The sequence below is a fragment of the Felis catus genome, chromosome A3 (assembly GCF_018350175.1).
Source record: "Felis catus isolate Fca126 chromosome A3, F.catus_Fca126_mat1.0, whole genome shotgun sequence".
Classification (NCBI taxonomy): Eukaryota; Metazoa; Chordata; class Mammalia; order Carnivora; family Felidae; genus Felis; species Felis catus.
In genome coordinates this window covers 17,955,181-17,977,446 of record NC_058370.1, presented here as the reverse complement: position 1 = coordinate 17,977,446, position 22,266 = coordinate 17,955,181, and the positions used below count along the sequence as shown (strand labels likewise).

The 22,266-nt window shown below is 39.6% G+C and overlaps 1 protein-coding gene across 14 annotated transcripts in view; it reads right to left on the bottom strand.

Annotated features, from left to right (window-relative positions):
• PTPRT (protein tyrosine phosphatase receptor type T) overlaps nucleotides 1-22,266 on the bottom strand; it is a 1,064,810-nt gene that overhangs the window by 233,002 nt on the left and 809,542 nt on the right. For all 14 annotated transcript variants that reach the window (XM_023251232.2, XM_023251237.2, XM_023251233.2 and 11 more), the window contains exon 12: nucleotides 9,766-10,039. In XM_023251232.2, coding sequence (XP_023107000.1) covers nucleotides 9,766-10,039 — 274 coding nt within the window. The remainder of the gene's footprint in view (nucleotides 1-9,765; nucleotides 10,040-22,266) is intronic.

The following is a 22,266-nucleotide window of genomic DNA, read 5'->3' as shown; positions in this document are numbered from 1 at the left end:
GGCAAATCTGGGGGCCATGATGCAAAGGTTGGAACATGACCAACATTCAGTTTCCAGGAAGGGCTTGCAGAACTGCCCACTTGTTTCTCTGTAAGTACATTTCTAACCTCCCTTTGAAATCTCACTCTTCCTGTCTCCTCGATGTATCCAGTAGTGCCAACTGGTGTCTTTGCACACTTTGGACTTTGCTGATTTTGTTTCTCCTCCCTTAATTACCTCCTCCTGAACCCTATTCCCAGTCTATTCAAATTTGATTGATGGGTTTCAAAAGTCTGTGCACCCACTGATTTTTCGTGTCCTTTCCTTAGTACACCTCTATACTCTGCCTCATATATATCACCTGTGACATTCTAATAATGATAGCTGACACTAACTCAGTGTTTATGGCAAGCCAAGCACCATGATAAGCATTTTTAATGCATCTTCTTATTTAATATTTACATTTTGATAAAGTTGATACTATGGGCATAAAAATTTTCCAAATGAGAACTTGATTCATAGAGTTTAAATCACTTTCCTAAGGTCACATGGATGGTCAGTGCCAACCTATGCAACAGACTCTATACCAGGTATGTTCATCAACAATGCCTAGGGAAAAAAAACTTTGAGATCCATTAATTTATTTAATGGAATTAATTGATGGCATTAATGCTATTATACAGCACAAGAAACAAAATCACTGAGTGTAAATGAGTCCATTAAATTTCAATTTAATATTGTATCACAATGTTGATTGGGTATGGTATTGGAGTATGGTATTGGAGTAGAGATAGTGTTGAGTGTTGGAGTAGAGATAGTATGATATTGGCCAGTATCTCCTCAGAGCCCCTTATGTAAGAATATACATGATAAATCTCCCTTCTAGAGTCTCCCATGGAAAGTATGTATGCTTCTTTCCATGAAGAGAAGCTTTGCAAATCTGCCATACATTCCTTTTTGCCTTTGCTTCCAGGAAGCTCAGGAGGTACAGCTAATGTTCTATTTCATTAACCACCTATGTTAGGCCTCTAGTGTAATGACAACGTTTCTTCTGCTAAGATTCTTGAGCTAATTTTAAATTTATATTAAGTCAGTATGCATACGTATTCATGTATATACACACATAATTATATACACATGCTAAAATATTTATGTGTATTATGCATATATACACATATGCTGAATTTGCACACGTGTGCATGCACAAACACATACATGTATATGTGATATCTTCATTCAAAAGGTACTTAGGAATATGAATAAAGTTATCACAATCTATTATTTATTCCTTACAAAGACTCTGGGGAGCTTGGGAGGGCATACCTTGTCCCTACTTGACAGATGGGGAAACTGAAGTTTAGTAGGCAGGTATTCATTTCATGAAGCTGAAAAATAGCAGAGCCAGTTTTTAAAGTCATAGATCCAGTTTTCAAATTCAGTGGTATCCCAACTTTTTCACCATTTGGAGGCCAATTGGGCCAAACTTCATAAGGACCCTTGGTTTGCAAGGGGCCTGATGGAAGCAGAAACCCCTGCTAAATGGAAACTTAGGTTGCTATTTCCTTGAGCCTTTTGAGGGCTGGGGGCTGGAGCCTCAAGACCCAGACTGACAAGATTATCAGCTATCAACATTTGGGTAACCTCCATTTCCTTTTCCAAATGAGTCTAAAGTATCTTTGTGTTGAAAGGAAAATGTTCTTGGTCCCTCAGGTCTCATACCATGATAATAAAATCTGTAGGAACTAGGAGTGAGTGAAAAAATAAATTAGCAACCTGGGAGAGCTCATTTTGGTATTTGTACAAGGTGACACTCAGGGAATTTCTCTCTCACTTAGTAAGAGAAGTTTGAGCCCCAACAGGGCTTCAATAGAAGTTCAGAACTTTTAATAGCAGGTGCTAAGGCTCACATGGTAGAATGGAGCTTAGAGGTAGGTATGCTCAGGAGGCTGGGTGATCCCCAGGATCTGAGGATTGGGAAGGAGGACTGGGCAGGTTGATGTGGCAGGCAAAGCAGGCTCCGGTGACAAAGCAGGACTTGGAGGGGCACTGACCAGGCCTAAGCTTTCCAAAGTGGTTATAGAAAGGTTTTGGTGATAACCCTGGCTTCCAAATGTCCATTTCAGTCGCCCTCTCTACTTTCACTCAGCTGCAGCAGAGCTGATACAATCCAGAGACAAGTTCCTAACATAGGACTATGGTAACAAGTCAGTAAAATAATACTTGGAGGTCTTCAGTTCACAGTTTTCTGATACTTTGGCAGCAATTGATGGGTGGGAGAGATCTAAAGTTTTCTGAGGCCTCTCAACCATACTTCATGGTAGACTTGGAAGAACCACTGCCTTTCAAAGTGGAATAGTGTCAACAGGGAGTATTAGACATTTCTTTACCATGTATCGATGTAGATAAAATGAGAAAGCTGTTACTAAAATCCCTTCTTCAGTATGAAGTAACTGAGATTCTATGAGATTGTTGGATGCTCCTGGCAGTCTATTCATTCACTGATTTAAATGGAGTCGCTTTGTGAGACCAATTGGGAAGTAGCACAGGTGATAGCATCTTCTTAGTGTCTGGGATGCAGTAGGAGCACAATAATAGAAAGTTCTCAGGATCTGTAATAGGAAATGGACAGGTGCTTCAAGATTGAGTGTATCATGGGAATTTTATGGAAAAGTTTCATTACGGGCAATAATAAGGAAGTGTGGTGGTCATTAAGGATGTTCTCAAATACCTTAAGTTCACATTCTTGGCACTTGGCTGGAATCAGCTGCCTCATTGTTTTTGAAGTTAAGCATGGCCGCAAAAATAGCCTTGGCCAATGAAATGTCCAAGTGGTGGGTATCATTTTGTGTGGAAACTTTTTAGAATGAGCGCCCTTTTGCCACATTTCTCTTTCTCTGTCTTGGTGATTGTGTAAGCGTATGTCAAAATGGACTTTCCCTTAGCCTCAGCCCCTGAGTGACTATGATGAACAGAGTCCTTCTGCCGACCCATTCTGGACATGCAGAAGGAATGAACAATATTTCTTTTTCTGATAATACATGGAGATTTCATGGTTGTTTGCTACTATAGCATAAATTAGTTTGTCCTAACCAATACAGGGGTTTTCTTATAAATTCCCTGATTGGAATATCTAAAACCCAAGTCATGAGATAGCCCTGTATGATCTTAACCCTAACCCATCTGAGCTTGGGCCTCCCCTATCTTCTCATTCCAGGTTCCACCTGAGCTTTCCTCACGTGACAAGTGAGAAGTCACTAAAGGAGACAAGTGAGAAGTCACTAAAGGAGAAATAGAATCAGGAAACGGCATTGGGAGGGGCAAGATCACTCCCCAAAGACAAAATCAATTATATCACAAGATTTAACAAGAACAGAGGTCAGACTTGGACCATGTGTGAAACATTAAACTAATAAAAATAAAGCCTGAAGTGAAGTTATGAAGCAATTAAGTGATGGGTGAGTCAAGACAGTCAACAGCTGCCACATAGACATAGTTCCTGAGGGTAGATAAGGACGCTCCAACCTTCCCCTGCCTCAGGAGAGGAGCTGCAGGAAGGCAGCAAAAAGGAAAAGAACTTGGGCAGGGGGTGGGGGAGGTAGGTCATTCATCTTGAGATGTTAAGTAACAGCACAAGTTCACATCATTGGAAATAGCCCAAATTCAAAGCCAAGTCTGTCTGATGACTGACTACCTCTCAGTTCTTTCCACCCCACCATGCCTCAGAAAACCAATCCATGTACAAACATTCTTTTAACAGTTTTTGGACACAACTAAATATAGCTCCTTCCAGTACATTCAGAGACGCAGAACTCTCCATAACCACACACTCTACCTAGATAATCCTCACTATTATAATGTGATTACACTGCAAACATGAGGACCCCTTCAAAATAGCATCTGGCTTCCAACTGCTCTCAAGAGGCAATTGAGTTCAGGAGCTGGAAGAGAAAGCGAGAGAATGAGAACAATCACCCTCTACTTCCCAATTCTCTTATTTAGATCACCATTTGGCAGAGGCATCATCCAGGTTAAATGTGCTCCTACATGATGAAAAAGATATGGCAAGGAAAGAGTTTTCTCTCTGCATAAATATAACATGCACAACAACCCTGCCCAAGAAAAGGTGGCTTCTGGTGGATATTTGCATGAATTTGCCACACTTGTTTTGCATCCAACCGTTAATTATGGTCCTTTCAACTTCACAATTATGGCTAATGGTGGTGGGGATGCAGAGAACAGTAGATTCAGCAGACCTCATTCTGGGAGGAGTGGGGGAGAAAACAATGCAAAACTGCACCCACCTGCTGTTTACAACTGAGACAGTTACTCTGGGTACCATTTGGAAGATTTGGAGGAAATCAAGGCTGCCCAGGAGCCTGGAGCTTGGGAAATGAGACAGCTGGGGAAAAGTCTTACTGCTATGATGGAAGGAAGGTCCTCCAGGGGCTCATCTGTCTATGGTGAAAATAGCTCAGAACCACATCTCTCATGCCACACAGAATGGAAATTCAGACTGCACTGACACTTACTTGGTATCTTTCAGAATTCAAGATCTTTTCTCATTTAATCTTCAAAATGACTGTGTGAGTTTTATATTACCATTTCGATTTCATAAGCAAGAAAACAGACTCACAAACAAGAAACAGTTCAAAACAGTTCATACTCTCATTCATTCACTCATGCAACAATCATCAAGTATCTACTATGTGTTAAATATTGTATTTAGTATGGAGAATACAGAGGCAAACAAAACAGAGCTGCTACCTCCAGTAGCTCTCAGTTTAAGGATGAAGGCATGCACTACGCAAAAATAAGTGCAATTAAAAGTGTACTCAGTGTTATAAAAAAAAAAAAAAAGAACAGTTTAACATGTAAGTGAGTACTGGCATGGACAGCTCTTAGAAAATATAAATGCAAAGTTCTCAGAGGATGGGACTTGGAAAAGGAGGCCTGAAAAATGAGAAGGTACTAGTTCTGCAAAGAATGAAGAGAAGAGACAGTCAGGTAGAATTACAGCTTGCATAACGGCCCCAAAGTGAGAAAAATATCTTGCAATGTTAGGGAAATAATGTTTTAGAAAATGGTAAGGCGAGGAGGGGTAGTGAACATGTAGCAGGCATGGTCTAACTATCTTTGAAGTACAATTCTAGGTTCTAGGCATCGTTTTGAAGGAGGGCATTGGAAAAAAGGAGTATGTCTATGAAAGTACAGAATAAATAGGATTAAGAAGATAGAGAAAATCATTCCAAGTGAGAAACAGAAGTAACTGCATGTTAGACATCAATAAGATATAGCCTGGGTGACTAAACAAAGATGGTAATTGGTGCTGTCTTATTTTCTCCAAGAGGCTGACATGGGAAGAAAGATTTGATTTGTTCAAATAAATACAAGTGCCCAAGAGTACAGAGTTAAGAAGACCAAATTTGGCTTTATAGAAGAAAGAAAGTTCTAATAATTTTACCTGCTCCACAAAGGAATCAACTCTTTCCCTCCAGAGAATTGCAGTGATCAAGCTGAGGTTCGATAATGCCCTGCCAAGAACACCTTATTGGAGATTTCTTTGTAGGCTGCTGGTCTGCATTAGATGACACTGCAAAATTACCCAGTTCTAAAATGATATAATAGATCTATGATATAGCCATATCCAAAATAAATGGTTACAATATGGCTTGATTTCACAAGAAAGACCGGCACTGAGGAGTCAGAACCAAGGACAGTGCTCTAACAGCCAACACTGCCTTTGTTCTCCATAAGAAAGCATCAATGGCTAAATGTGATATTACTAATCTGATCAAAAATTCCCAGTAAAAGTGCCTGTCAACAATCCACACTTCAGGAAAATACCTGCAAGGTCTCTCAGCACCATGCCTCATGATGTACATAATACTTGGGCTCTCCATTGTGTTTACAGAGATGGATTAAAATACTTCCACATTTATGTAGATTACTGTAGAATTTACAGAATATCCTTATCCTCATCCCATTAATATTCAACACAGATCTTATGTCGACATTTAATGAGTGAAGAAATGCCTTTTTTTGACGTTTGGTATGCACTTGCTAGAGGTTTACTTAATTAATTGATCAATCATATGTAACTATTTTTAATAGCTTACTTAAAATCAGAGTTATTAGGGTTTTGTGTGTAGGTAGTCTGATTGCACAGGCTGGATATTTATCCAGTCTGATGAACTGAAAAAAAAAACTCTATTTAAAATCCAGAATAAATATACCTGGACCCTAAAATTTTCTTACCCCATTCTGATGAAACTTGCAGGTAGGGTTGGGAGCAATAAAATTGATTGACAGTAAGTTATTCAATCTGGCCAACGACTATCCTGCAACAAATGGCCATTTTTTGCTTTCCTTTAATTTGTTTTCATTTAATGTGACTTGGCCTCATCCTTTGTTTGGTTTTAATCTTCTAGTAATATGGAAATAGCTTGATCCAAGATATTTTTTCCTCTTTAAAGAGGGGAACAAAGAACCACTTAAAAGAATCAAACCTGGTACTTTTGTCTTCTGGCTTGCTTTATAGTTGCTGATTTTCATCACTTACAGTTTCATCACTTACAGTTTCCTTTGCTTCTCCCCATTTTCTTTGTAGATTGTTGTTTCCTGTTTTTTAAAGGTTAGATTGGAAATCTGCCTTTATGTTTAAAAAAATTTATTTTTCAAAAATTCTCAGTATCAAAAATAAAGTAGTTGCTATTTGTTCCATCCTGTCTAAATTGGTGAAATTGGCAGATTTTTATTTACACTCATCAATCCTCCAACTCTTTCTCAGTTTCTGTTGACATAACAGCAGATTACAGACCTTGATTAGAATTGTTAATTCCTTACATGTTCTCTTTAATTACTTTTTTTATCTTAACCTTCTCTTTTGTAACATATTTATAGCAATTATTTAGCATTAACACTATGTTTAGTTAATTTCCAAGTTCAGTGTTGGTCTTTTCATTCTACATTTCTCTGTTCTTGATTTCTTTATTTTGATTCATTGCTTGGTCAATTGCTCTTTGAATGATTTATTAGAGGCAGAGCATGCGGGAGCCCCTGGATACTGAGAATGTCTTTCTGATGTATTTACACAAGAACAACAACTGGGCTGATAAAGAATTTGTGGGTTATAACATTTTCTCCTCAAAAATCCTCCAGGCTTAACTGCATTGTCTGCTGCCCTTTATGAGATGGAGAAATCTGAGAGGGGCCGGCAGAGATTTGTTAGACTGAGAATGGCTTTTCTGCTCCTATGACTCTTCAACTTAACTCTTTTCAGTATAACTCAATACTAAATACAGTAATTTGAAATAGTGTGTAGTTTTTTCCTTGTCAGAAAAATACAACATGCTGAGCATCCGGCTCCCACAGCTCTTCCTCTGCTCCTTTTTCTGTTTCCTCCTGTTCCTCTGTCCCTCTATGTTTCCCTCAAGACACCTGGCATAAGCACCCATCCAATTCCTTTCCTGCAAATCTTAGTTCCAAAATGGGAGCACACGTGGTGTGGGATGGAAGGCATAAGTAATTAAATGGCCTTGTTCATCCGGAAGCAGTAGTAGAAACTACTTCCTGGATGAGGTAGCTTCAGAGTGGGGTGACTTCTTTCCCAATGGCAAGCCTCCTTCCTTGAGGAAGTAGTTTACTGTGTGAAGTTTGTAAAGCCAAACCTCTCACAGTTCTCTTGCCTCACCTGCTTGTTCCACTCAAGGCCAACCACACTTGGGTTGGGGAATTCCTCCTGGGGTCCATTTGTCTCTATAGACTCGGTCTCCAGCTGGGTTTCTATTAGAGTCATGGTAGGAATGTGATATAGAGTGAACTGAGTACAGCTGCTACTCTTCTTCACAGCATGGAAACCCAAACAGCACCTCTTGACATGTCGCCAAGAGCAGAGAAAGCCACACCTTCTCAGAATTGTGCTCGACCAACAAACTGGCCAGTCTGGGATGCAGAGAAACAGAGACAAGATGGGCCCCCAGATGCTTTCTGCCCATCTTTATGTCTTCTTCCTCAATACATCAGAGTGTTTCATGCAGAGGAAATACCAGATGGACAGATGGAAGGCAGTCTGGCAGCTTCTCTTTGTAGTTTTAGACTCTGAGGAATGTTGCTTGGGCAAGTAATAAATGCAGAACTGAAATACCAGTGTGGAATTTAAATGGGTATGTGGACATTTAAAATGTTAATTAGTTCCTCAATCCAGGTTTCTCATAAGGTAATGACTGCCACTGACAGACTAAACTCTATCTCGGCCACCAGAGCCTACAGAGGCTATTCAGCACACACTTCACCAAATCTTGCTTTTGTTTCAGCTTTCCTTTCTCCAGTGAGTTTCTCACTTCTCCAGATATACCATGGAACATGGCACACACCAGACTCCCTTATGCTAAGAAAAAGTCTTGCAGGGGAGGGGAGGGTTGCGCATACTATGTAACCTTAATATGAACTATAGGGCTTAGCTTATGTCAGTGTTTGTTGTATATTTGTTGAGTGAAATATGGCAACCTGAGATATATGCACAAAAGCAAAATGGGAAATACTTGTGTCATAAGAGGAACTAAAGATATTTAGTTTGCAGAAAATAAGACCAGATGGGTGTATCTGAACAGAGGGGAAGTGGATGGTAGGAAAGATCTTATGTAACTGAAAGAATACCACCTAAGAAGGTGATTGCATTGGTTCTCTTGGGACCTAAGGGTATGGACCAAGAGCATTGGGTAGAACCTATAATAAAAAACATATTTTGGGGCACCTAGGTGGCTCAGTCGGTTAAGCGTCCGACTTCAGCTCATGTCATGATCTCACAGTCTGTGAGTTCGAGTCCCGTGTTGGGCTCTGTGCTGACAGCTCAGAGCCTGGAGCCTGCTTCAGATTCTGTCTCCCTCTCTCCCTGCCCCTCCCCCCCTCATGCTCTGTCTCTGTCTCAAAAATAAATAAAAACATTAAAAACATGAAAAAAAATAAACATATTTCAGGCAGTACAATAGAAGGCTTTCTTAGAGCCACGGACACCCCAAAGATCCGTAAAATTACCACATAAAGAAGTAAGTTCTCGGTCATTAGAGATATTCAAGAATAAGCACTAATACCAGTTAACTGTGATGTTGTAATGTTGATTGTTTTATGTGTAGGGGGAGAGAGGTAGATATTTGGTGACCTTTCCCATCCTTTTCAGCCCCGTGATTTTGTGATGTTATGACTGGTATCCCATCTTGACCAAAGAAATATCTGACACTAAAGAAGTTTCCCTTGTCTTTGGGAGAAGAGAATATTTTCTAATGTGAAAATTTTCTATTGCTAATAATAAAAGAGTTAGTATTCACTGATTAACTACAACATGCTTAGTGCATTCATAAATAACAGATAGGTATTTTATGGATGAGGAAATTAATCCTTAGATGGGCATGCAATATTCCCAAAGGTGATTTGAAAGACCTTTTTTATCTTTTAATATTGAGGTCTGCAAATTTTTTCTGTAAAGGGTCATACAGTAAATATTTTAGGCTTTATGTGGCATAAAGTCTCTGTCTAAACTACTCAACTGTATTGGTGTAGCATCAAAAGCAGCCTTAGACCAAGTAAATGAAAAGGCATTGCTGTACTTAAAAAAAAAAGTGTGCGTGTGTGTGTGTGTGTGTGTGTGTGTGTGTGTGTATCAGTCATGGGGCTGGATTTGGTCCACAGGCCTTAGTTTGGCAACCTCTGCTCTAAAGCCATGCTACTTCTCATTTGAGAATAGGAAAATACAAACAAGGCAAGAAATGGCCTTCATGTGGCCATACTTACTCCATTGGCTTTGCTGAGTGCCTGGAAATAGATGCTGTAGCTTTTCAGAGGGGAAAGAGGAGGGTTCCAGTATCCATTGTATGTCTTGTTGTCACCCACTGTAAATGGCTGGGTAACAGGCAGGTTGGCAGGCTTCAATTCAGCAGCAAAGTAGTGTAGAGAATCAAGGCTGGAGGCATTCCTATAGCTCACAGGCACCGAAAAGCACTCAATGATATCAGCTGCCCTCCGTGATTTTTGAAGTCGCTCCTCCTTGACAACCAGCTGATAAACACTGAACAGGAAAGAGAAGCAGATGAGCAATGATCTGGAGGGATGCACTTGTTATTTATTACCATTTCTGTCTACAACTGAACCTGCCTCCTGAGTTTTAGAATTATAAACCCACTGCTGTGTAGAAATAGATCTCCATTTAGATGTCCCAAGGCCAGCTCACACTGGATATATCCAAAATGTAACTTGGTCCCAACCCCTACAAACCTGCCTCTTCCTCCTTCTACCTTTCTTTCCTTAGTGAAGGGTAGCATTGGCCATCAAGTGACCAGATATTGAGTCTGGGGCTCATTTTCAATTCCTACCTCCTTAGATCTCACTCTGCCCCTATAAAAAAAAAAGCCCAGTTGACATCAGCAATCTGCATCTACCCTACTTCTTTTTCTTCCTTCATTGATAATGCTTAGGTTGGGCACTTCCCTACCTCTTCCCGGATTCAACTGGTCTCTTTACCTCTAACTTACCTGATAAACTAGTCAACTCATTGATCTTCCTAAACATATAAACACAGTCTCTCTTCAAACTCTTTCATAAGCTGTAATCCTAATGATATAATCTGAACTCCTCATCCTGGCACTGGGGACACTTGTGCCTGGCTTCCAGTCTGTCTTTCGGAAACTCTTAGTTTGGACCCCTCATTCCAGTGGATCCAGACAAACATCTTTGGGATTTCACTCCATCAGTTCATGCTTCCTCCACATGCAATGTCTTCTATCCACTTCTGTCTGCGGAAGACTTTCCCTAAAGGCTGAGTCTATCTTTCATCTCCTCAATGAAGCCTGTCTAGACCCTCTCACTCTGAATGAGTTTCCCCCCACCTTAGTTCCCCTACAACTCACTAATGGATATCTTCTTGGGATTGTAAGAATATGAGCACAGGACTGTTTCTCTGGTTAGACTGTTACCTTTTTGGACAGTGGGAGTTGTGGCTTAGTTATTTCTGCATCATTTACCCCAACCCCACATTGCCCACTAGGTTGCCTGATACCCATAAAGTCATCACTGAATGCTTGTTCAAGTAAACCAAATTAAATTGAGTTAAAATTGAAAGTAGGCATGAAACTAAATATGACTGGATACAGAATCCCTAATCAAAATAAACAGTGAATACTCTGAGCTCCTGTCTAGTGATCATGTACCATTCCCTTCAACTTGGAAGTAAGAAGGTACCAGTCTGTGAAGAGAGATGACTGAGCCTTGAACACCAGCTGTAGGCCAAATATGTAGGCTCCTTTTATAAAAGTTATCCTAAACGTTGGTGGATCTGGATGGCATTTTATTATCTCTTTGAATGTCCACAGTTTGTATCTCTCTGTAAATACTTTTCTTTTAGAAGATCTTTCTTGCAGAGCTCTCTGGACTCATGACCTAAGACAAAAGATCAATTGCCCAAAGAGTGCCCCCAGGAAATTTTTGTGAATTAAAGGTGACTTCAGCAGTCACCCAAACCAATCTTCTAAAGATGGCATAGTGAGATAGCACATGGTTTATGAAAATGGAGCATGGTGAGCGCTACCATCCTTTAATCAAGCCATGCATCTAAATACAATTGGTTAAGAAATATAACTTGGACAAAGACAGAGGCAGAGGACTATTTCACTAAAATAAAAGGGTATAGAGGGACTAACCCAAGGAAACATGATACAATATGGCAGGGCTTCTCCTGAATCTCCTTGAGCATGAGGATCGTCAACAATGCAGATGGAAAAAAAATACACCATGTGAATGTTTGCCACACTTGGAAGAGAGTGATACCTTGAGTGGAGGAGAGCAATAGCTCAGTGAGCATGTGTACTCTCTGATGGGCACAACTGGATGAGAACTCAGCAGCCCAGAGTGCAGGTGAGTGTCATGTGAGTGGATACGGCCACTTCTCTGGGAGGGCAGACTACATCTGAGTGTGAATAATGTCCAAATGAGCATCTGTAGGACCTGGGTGTCTAAAAACCGAGCGAACACATATACTCTTTGAATGAGTGTGACATTCAGATGAATGTGTGTGGACACCTAAATGTGTATGACACGTGAGTGCGTCTAACATCCCAAAGTATATGTGTGTGTGACATCTATATGTGTTCATAAAACTGAAGTCTGTGGTGCCTGGGTGGCTCAGTCAGTTAAGCCTCCGAATCTTGATTTCAGCTCAGGTCATGATCTCTCAGTTTGTGAGTTCGAGCCCCACATCTGCACTGACAGTGCAGAGCCTGCTTGGGATTCTCTGTCTCCTTCTCTCTCTGACCCTCTCTTGCTTGTGCTCCCCTCTCTAAAAATAGATAAATAAATAAATAAATAACACTAAAAGTATGTATTAAAAAAAATGAAGCCAATAAATGCCTAAATTAAATCATGACTTCAGGGCACATTCCCTCCTCAACTCTGGGGTCCTTCTCAACAGTATAACCACTATGTTTATCAAGACAGCTAAGCTCAAAAGTCTCTGAAAGACATCACCAAGACCCAAGACCCAAACCTAGAGGAGGGGTGTCTATAACAGTTTTCAGGACCTCCGTCGCTTTACATATAACAGCAGTCTCAAGTAAAACTCTGAATCTTGCCAGAGTGCTCAGGACTGCTTGTTGAGGGTCTGACTCACGCAACTCTAATCTATGAGGAAAAGGGCAAAAGGCAATGAAGAGTGAAGGAGCAACAGTCTCTTGGGTCCATGTGTGGAGGCTTGCAGTAGGATCTAAAAGACTGAACTGGGCTTGGAGGCACTCAGCCTATCCAGCCTGCATGCCCTCCTGACTGGGTTGGGAGGCACTAACAGGCCCCACCTCTAGGAATGGGGTTTGCAAAGACCTGTGAGTCCCTGCTTTCCTCTGATGTCCAATCTATCCCTTACTATTCTTGGGTTAATCCTGTCCACATGAGAAGACCTCTGTCCTTGTTTCTAAGTTGAAAACTCTTGTGCCACCCCTGAGTCCTTTTGTTACCCTCTCCCTCTAAATTGAGAATCCAAAGCCTTGGAACTTCATTGGGGCCGGATCCCACTCCCGGACTCACTTTCTGTTGTCCTTGGCCCTACTATGATGGGATGGATCACGCAAAGCCGCCAGGCTGGCCTGAGTACTGCACATGACTGGCATGAGATTCTGTGGTCATGGACAGCTAAGCAGTGGGTCTTCACTGGGCTCTGACGCGTGAATGCTGCCAAAGGCTACAGAGGGAGGCAAGGGATGTCTCCAGGGGCCAGCCCAGGATCCCGCCATCAATCTCACTACTGAGGACTCACTTGTCAATTCAACCAAACTCAGCAGCCAGATTACAGGTGAAGACACTGAGGCTGACAGGCTGAGTGCCCTGTGTCAAACTGTGGCAAAAGCAAAAAGCTAGACTCTCATTCACAGTTCAGTATCCTTTTCTTTCTCCATCTCCCTTCTTTTTCCATAAGCCAACAACACGTGACAAAGGACCTTCAGAGTAGTTTTTACTTGGCAGACTGAACTCCTTAGCTCTATTGGCTTCTTCTGAAATCATAAAGCCTGGCAAAGGATATCTGGGGAGGGGCGGGGTGGTGGTGGTTAAACCGTGTTGTCAACATACAGTTCACATACAATTGGGATTAATGTGCCTGAGTGCAGCCAGCAACACGCTCAGGCCTACTGTGCCTGCAGCTTCTCCATTCAGAGGCAAATGTGCAACCATGGCCAGGAAGCCATAAACCATTTGGTAGTAAAAATCTTTTTTCCAGTGGACCCAGCCCCTCTTAAAGATCAGGGGACTCTGATTAAGGAGGAGAATGGCACGTGTAAGCTGTGTGAGCGTCCTTTCCTTGATACGCACACTTTAGGAAGCAGGGGTGGGGTGGGGGGACAAGACAGTTTCTTTTTGTTTCTTGGGATAACTTCATTCTCATTGTCCTTCTCTTAGGAACATAATTATCTAAGCTCTTTATGGCTTGTTGGTAATGATAAAATCATACCTAAATGAGAAGAACTCCTCCAAAGTCGTATCTCTAGTGCAAAAGAAGTGATTAAAACATATTCCGGAGCATTTGTAAACAGAAAGGATTTTTTTTTAGTAGAAAAATCTTGATAGTATTAGAGAAGAATAACAAGATGCTCACCGCACCGCATACAGCATTTACCCCCACATTTCCCCATCCTGTGACATCCCCTCTATTTCTTCCAGTGAGAAGATGGACATTTGAGGTCCCAAGACCTCAGCTCATAGAGGACAGGTGCTTCAGAAACCTTGAAGAGTAAGAGGTGTGGGAATTCCTCTGCAGGTATTAGAGGAGGACCCTGCCACCAGGGCCTCATGGCCCCTCTGATTCCTGAGTTGACAGTCTGGGTGATAACTCATGCTCCTCTATGAAGGACCAGGGGCCTATCAGAGCCATCCATCAATCACTAACACATCCTAAGGCCCCCTTTTTATATCTGGGGAAGAGATCTCCAGCAAGGTGCTATTACCCATTCAGAATACTTAAGTCAGGTGACAGACAGACAGGATGCTGTAGTTCAGAGGTGAAGACTGCTCAGAATCAGAAAAGGGGACATTTAACACCCATGTTCTCCCATAAATAGGCTTCATAAATTTATATGATCAGTTCATACTGACACTGCCAATTCAAATCCATTAACACAAGACTCTTCCTCACCTTCCCCATCGTGAATTTGTTTCCTACAGTGAAAACCCTGGTTTTTAATATCACTATTTTTTACTCGTTTACTCTCTCACACAATACACACAAAAGCATTTCAGAATTAACTCATCAACACCAAAACCAGCCTCAATACTTAAAAAGTAAAATTCAAGGTTTCTCTACTGCCCTGTTCCAGCTCCTTCCCGAACAATTCAGTCTTAAAGCCATTAGGCAGGGCAGAGCAAGGCAGGCAACCTTATGCGATGGGGAAAGCCGTGGTGGCCCTGTGTGGGGAGCAGAAACCACTTAGTGTCCCTGAGGCCATTCAGGTGATCTACAAGATCAAAAATATTTCAGAATACCATTAAGATACTATTTGCCTTTTGCACTTTTGGTGTCTCACAAATGTACTGTAGAGTTCTTTTTTTTTATGTTTAAAATACATTTTTTTTAATATATGAAATTTATTGTCAAATTGGTTTCCATACAATACCCAGGGCTCATCCCAACAGGTGCCCTCTTCAATACCCATCACCCACCCTCCCCTCCCTCCCACCCCCATCAGCCCTCAGTTTGTTCTCAGTTTTTAAGAGTCTCTTATGCTTTGGTTCTCTCCCACTCTAACCTCTTTTTTTTTTTCCTTCCCCTTCCCCATGGGTTCCTGTTAAGTTTCTCAGGATCCACATAAGAGTGAACACATATGGTATCTGTCTTTCTATGGCTTATTTCACTTAGCATAACACTCTCCAGTTCCATCCTACTGTGGAGTTCTTAAAAAGCCACAGGACTTCAAAAACACATGAAGTTGGTAGTGTAGGTATCTCTTCGAGGTACTTATTTCATTTCCTTTGGATATATAACCAAAAGTGAGAATGCTGGATCATAGGTTAGCTGTATTTTTAATTTTTTTTTGAGAAACCTTCATACTGTTTTCCATAATGGCAGCATCAGTTTACATTTCTACCAACAGTGTACAAAATCCTCGTTTATTCACATCCTTGCCAACACAGTATCTTTTGTGTTTCTGATAACAGTTGCTTTAATAGGTATGAAGTGATATCTCATTGTGGTTTTGATTTGCATTTCCCTGATGACTAGTGATGCTGAATACCTTTTCAGGTACCTGTTGGCCAAATGAATACCTTTTTTGGGAAACTGTCTATTCATGTCCTTTTTCCACTCTTAATTAGATTATTTCATTTTATTTATTTATTTATTTTTGCTGGTGAGTTGTAGGATTTCCCTATGTATTTTGAATATTAGTCCCTTATCAGGTATGTGTTTTACAAATGTTATTTCCCATTTTGCAGTCTGCCTTTTCATTTTGTTGATTGCTTCTTTTGCAGTGAAAAGTTTTTTAGTTTGGGATGGAACTACTTGTTTATTTTTGCTTTTGTTGCTTGTGTTTTTGATGTCATTTCCATCAAATCATTGCCAACACCAAATTCAAGAAACTTTTCCCATTTTTGTGTAGGAGTTTATGTTTCAGGTCTTACATTAAGTCTTTAATCCATTTCAAGTTAATTTTTGTGAGTGATGCAAGACAGGGGTCCAGCTTCACTCACTTACATGTGAATAGTCAGTTTTCCCAATACCATTTATTAAAAAGATGATCTTTTCCCCATTGAGTATCCTTGGCTTCCTTGTCAAAGATTAGTTTGAAATATATGCATATACATATATACCCATATATGCATGTACTTATTTCTGAGCTCTCAATTCTGTTCCATTGGTCAATGTGTCTGTTTTTGTATCACTGCCATACTGTTTTGATTACTATAACTTTGTAATATAGTTTTAAAACAGGACGTGTGATGTTTCCAACTTTGTTCTTCTTTTTCAGTATTTCTTTGGCTATTTGAAACCTTTTGTGGTTCCATGTAAATTTTAGAATTGTTTTTTTCTATTTCTGTAAAAATGCCATTGGAATCTTGGTAAGGATTACAATGAATCTAGATGGCTTTGGGTAGTATGGACATTTTAACAATATTCATTCTTCTGATCCACAAACACAGGATATCTTTGTATTTATTTGCATCTTCTTCAGTTTTTTTCATTAGTACCTTACAGTTTTCAGTGTACTGGTCTTTCATCTCGTTACTTAAATGTATTCCTAAGTATTTTATTCTTTTGACACTATTGTAAATGGGGATATATTCTTTATTTCTCAGATAATTGTTAGTGTACAGAAATGCAACAATTTTTATATATTGTTTTTTGTAGCTTTATCAAATTATCCTTTAATTTTTATTATAAATTTATTATATTGCATAATATATATATAAAGTTATTATATCAGTCATATATTACATATGATATTACACCTTATGTATGAGATCATGTCTTCTGCAAACAGATAATTTTGCTTCTTCCTTTCCAATTTGGATATCTTTTATTTCTTTTTATTGTCTGACTGCTCTGCCTAGAACTTCCAGTACTATGTTGAATGGGAGGTGTGAGAGTGGGCACCTTTGTTTTATTCCTGATTTTAGAAGAAAACCTTTTAATTTTTCACCACTGAATATGCTAGCTGTGGGCTTGTCATATTATTACGTTGAGGTATGTTCCTTCTATAGCCAGTTCACTGACATTTTTTTTTTTAATTTTTTTTTTCAACATTTATTTATTTTTGGGACAGAGAGAGACACAGCATGAACGGGGGAGGGGCAGAGAGAGAGGGAGACACAGAATCGGAAACAGGCTCCAGGCTCTGAGCCATCAGCCCAGAGCCTGATGCGGGGCTCGAACTCCCGGACCGCGAGATCGTGACCTGGCTGAAGTCGGACACTTAACCGACTGCGCCACCCAGGCGCCCCCACTGACATTTTTTAAAATCATGAATGGTTACTGCATTCTGTCCAGTGCTTTTTCTGTATCTACTGAGATAAGCATATGATTTTCCCCATTCCTTCTATTAATGAGATGGATGCATCACATTTATTGATTTGTGTATGTTGAACCATCCTTGCACCCCAGAAATGAATTCTACTTGACCAACCATGATCCTTTTAATGAATTCAGTCAGCTAATATTTTGTTGAGACTGTCACTGATTTTTCAGGTGAGGGCAGATAACAGTCATCTCGAAGTATGCTGCTGAAGATCAGGGGTTCCCAACTCTGGCTGTACATTTTAATTGTCCAGCAGACTTAAAAAAAAATGCTATTCCTTGGCCCCACCCTGGACCAACCAAATCAGAATCTCTAGGGGTAATCTTTAGGGGGTCTCCAGATGATCCTAATGTGCGACTATGAAACCACAAACCTGGGTGATTCTAATATTTATACCTTTGTCCTAGCAGGTACATCCCCCTCAAACATTCTTACTTTGTTTAAAATCATTACTTTGGGGGCACCTGAGTGGCTCAGTTGGTTAAGCATCCAACTTCAGCTCAGGTCATGATCTCACAGTCTGTGAGTTCGAGCCCCGCATAGGGCTCTGTGCTGACAGCTCGGAGCCTGGAGCCTGCTTCTGCTTCTGTGTCTCCTTCTCTCTCTGCCCCTTCCCCACTTATGCTCTGTCTCTATCAAAAATAAGTACATGTAGAAAAAAAAATTTTTAATAAAAAAATACATAAAAACAAAATCGTTACTTTGGGTCATTCCAATCTACCTCAACATTCCTTCATAATGATCAGTTTTTTTGAGTCACTGTCTATTACATCTGTTGATTTATTTCTTTTATAGCTTTCATCACAAGTAAAATAGGTCTTGTCTGATTATTCTGCCTGCTCCCTAATAGTCCGTGAACTTCATGAGGTCTGAGACCTCTTGCCTGGTTTGTTGTCTGAGATCTTATTGCCTGGTTTGCTGCTGCACCCCCAGCTTCTAATATCCTGCTAAACACATAACAGCTGTTCACTAAGTACTTATTAAATAAACGAAATTGGCAACATTTAGAAAATGAATTTTAGATGCATGTTCATGTCAGTTCTTACTACATGCTTCAATGCTATTCTAGATGCTGTTCCATCTCCCCAAGATGCCTTTTTTCTTTTTCTGCATTTTGAGGATTCTTCATCCAATCTAGACCTGTATCAGATGTTACTCTTTCTGAAGAGACTTCTCTCTCTTGCAATCCAGAGCTAGTTTCTCCTTCCTCTGTTCCCATAGCTCTCTGTCCGTATTTCTACCATAGCTCCCATTGCAATGATTACCTCACCCAATAGAAAATGTTTAATGAGCACTTACTACCTACTAGACATCATGCTTACGCCCATTCAACACATTATTTAATTTGACCTTCATAATAACTCTTAAGAGACAGATACTATTACCTTATTGTGACAGAATAAGAGAAATAGAGCACAGAGAGGCTCAGAAACTTAAAGCCACACTGCTATTTGAACACTGAGGTTAATATTTGAATGCAGACAGTCTGACTCCTGAGCCCTTAGTCTTATCCATAAGGCTAAACATCTTTTTAGCACACCCTAAGTTGAACCATCATCTATAATTTACCCCACCAAATAATGTACTTCTTAAAAAAATTTGATCTTAAAGCTAACTCAATTGTTTTAAACATAGTTTTAATATTATATACAAAAGGCTCCCCAGTAGCAAATATCTTTATTCCCAGGAGGTCTAGTGACTTAGTAAACTTGTCAACTAAGAAGCTCTTAGTATTGGCACAATGAAAATAGTTAAAGGCATAAGGTCTTAACTCAAACATACTAATACTTACATGGTCTGCTAATACCTTTTCTTCCAAAGGACATTTGACTGAGTGGTCTATAGGAACATGTAGGTGTTGGGTGTTCATGGCCCTGACAATAATCTACAGGAACACTGTAAATGCACTCCTCACTGAGGTTAACTTTGTTCTCTCTTATGCATTCTCTGTACTTCCTTAGGTTAATGCAATTTCATTAAATAACTAAAGAAGGTGCTTAGTTTCTCTATTTTCCTAGATTACCAGAGGGCCTTCTGATGGCCAGAATGACTATGGGGAAAGGTCCCAGAAAGCAGCAACTGGCATCAGGGTTGATTCATATATAGACAGTAAAGCCCTTAGTCATCAAAAAAAGTTTATCATTAGTAAATAAAACAAGGGCTGTATAATACACCTTTAGTGGATTTCTAATAACTTTGATTAAAGTATTAGCATTTATAAACCTGGTTTCTAGTGCAATACACATCCGTGTGACCTTGGGCAAGTAATTTAATCTCACAAGAGAGAACAGTTATTACATTTCTTAGTCATTCTTTCTGGTTCTGTGTCCACCAGCCAGCCTCTGTGTGCTCTGTTGCTAATGAGGGCACTGCGGACCTCTTCAGAGTTGTTCTGAAACTATTGGCACTTCCTCTCATGGTAAAGAGGGCTAGAAAATTTAAGTCCTGCTCTTCCCCAACCTTCACCTATATTTGGCCTTAGGCTAGCATTTCCAGTGACTGTCTTGAACAGTAGTGAAAAAATCCTGTTCCTTTGCCTCAAGGGGCACTTATTCAAGGTGAAATTCACTCGCCAGAGCCCCCCACAGAACACACCCATGTTTGGCTTTTTAACCTTCTCTTTCCAGCTTCCCCTTCTCTTGAACTAGTTTTTACTGGGAGCATCCCCTCAATAAATCACTTGCCTCCAAATCCTTGGCCTATGAGTCGGTTTCTGAGAGAACCCAACCTAAAATAACCTCTATATGCCTCAACTTCCTCACATTTAAAATTGTGGTGTGGGCCTTCTTGAAATCGTGTTGTGAGGAGCTCAGCACAAAGAGCTCTCTCCAAAGAGCAATGAATAAACTGAACAATACTGTCCACACTAATGATTTCAGGAGTGGGTGGAGAAAACTCACAATTGCGAACATGTATATGCAACATCTATAATAGAAAAGAAAAAAAAAAGTCTCAAATTAATAATCTACGTTTCCAGGGGCGCCTGGGTGGCTCAGTCGGTTGGGCATCCGACTTCAGCCAGGTCACGATCTCGCGGTCCGTGAGTTCGAGCCCTGCATCGGGCTCTGGGCTGATGGCTCAGAGCCTGGAGCCTGCTTCCGATTCTGTGTCTCCCTCTTTCTCTGCCCCTCCCCCGTTCATGCTCTGTCTCTCTCTGTCCCAAAAATAAATAAACGTTAAAAAAATTTAAAAAAAAATAATCTACGTTTCCATTTTAAGGCAGTAGAATAATGAAAGCAAATTAAACTCCAAACAGAAAGAAGAATAAAGATTAAAGTACAAATCAATGTGATAGACAACATAAAAGTAAGAGTGAAAAATCAATGAAACAAAAGTTGATTTTTTGAAAAGATCAACACAATTGGCAACTATATCTCCACTGGCCAAAAGGCAAAGAGATAACATAAATTACCAAAATCAAGAATGAAAAAGGAAACACCACTACGGACTCTACAGAAAATTTAAAAATTATAAATTAAAAATTATAAATTTAAAAACTAAAAAAACCTTTATGCCAAAAAACTTAGTTTAGATGAAATGGGCAAATTCCTACAAATACATAATTTATCAAAACTGAGTCATGAAAAAAAAGATTTCAATGTACTCATAAGAAGTAATTGAATTAGTAATTAAAATTCTTCCCTCAAAAAAGCCCAGCCTATACAGCTTCACTGGTGAAGTCTACCAAATATTTAAGGAATAAATAATTCTGATTTTTCATAAACTTGCCCAGAAAATAGCAGAGGAGGTAATGCACCCTGACTCATTCTATGAAACCCTGATATCAAAACCAGAGAAATACATTATAATAAAATAAAACTAGAGCCTAAGCATTCATGAATATAGGCCCCAAAATATTTAACCAAATAATAGCCAACTAAATCTACCAACATATAAAAAAGATGATACATCATAACTGATTTATCCCAGGAATGCAAGGTTGATTTACTATCCAAAAATCAATTAATGAAATCTAGCATCTATTGAGAATAAATGGAAGAAATCACATGATAATTCCAACAGATTCAGAAAAAAAAGTGACAAAGTCAAATGCATATTTATGATAAAAAGTACTGATAAGCTAGAAATAGAAGCTTTCTAAATTTGATAAGGTCATCTATGAAACATGTTAAAGTTAACACTCAAGAGTAAAAGACAATGCTTTCCCTCTAAAATCAGGAACAAGACAAAGATGTCTACTCATCACTGTACTATAGAGTCTAGGCAGTGAAATAAAACATTGTGCTAGAGATTCTAGCCAGTGAGCCTAGTTAATTAATTAAAGGCATTGGAGGGAAAGGAGTGAAACCTTTCATTTGCAGATGACATGATCCTACACAAAGAAAATCGTAAGAAATACACATAGATACAGAAACTGACACAGACACACACAGATACCCAACTATAATAAACAATTTCAACAAGATCACAGGACACAAAACTAATACATAAAAATCAACTGTATATTTATCATTAGTAAAAGACAATCTAAAAGTGAAATTAAGAGAATAAAATTCCATTCACAATAGTAACAAAAATAATACTTAGTTATAAATAAGTCAGAACAAAAGAAGTGAAATACTTGTACATTAAATAGTACAAAACATCGATGAAAAAACTGAAGACCTAAATAAATGCAGAGACATAGTCGCGTGCATGTATTGGAACAGTCAATACTGTTAATATGGCAATTCTATGCAATCTCTATCAGAATCCCAGGAGACTGTCTACAAAAATTAATAAGCGGATA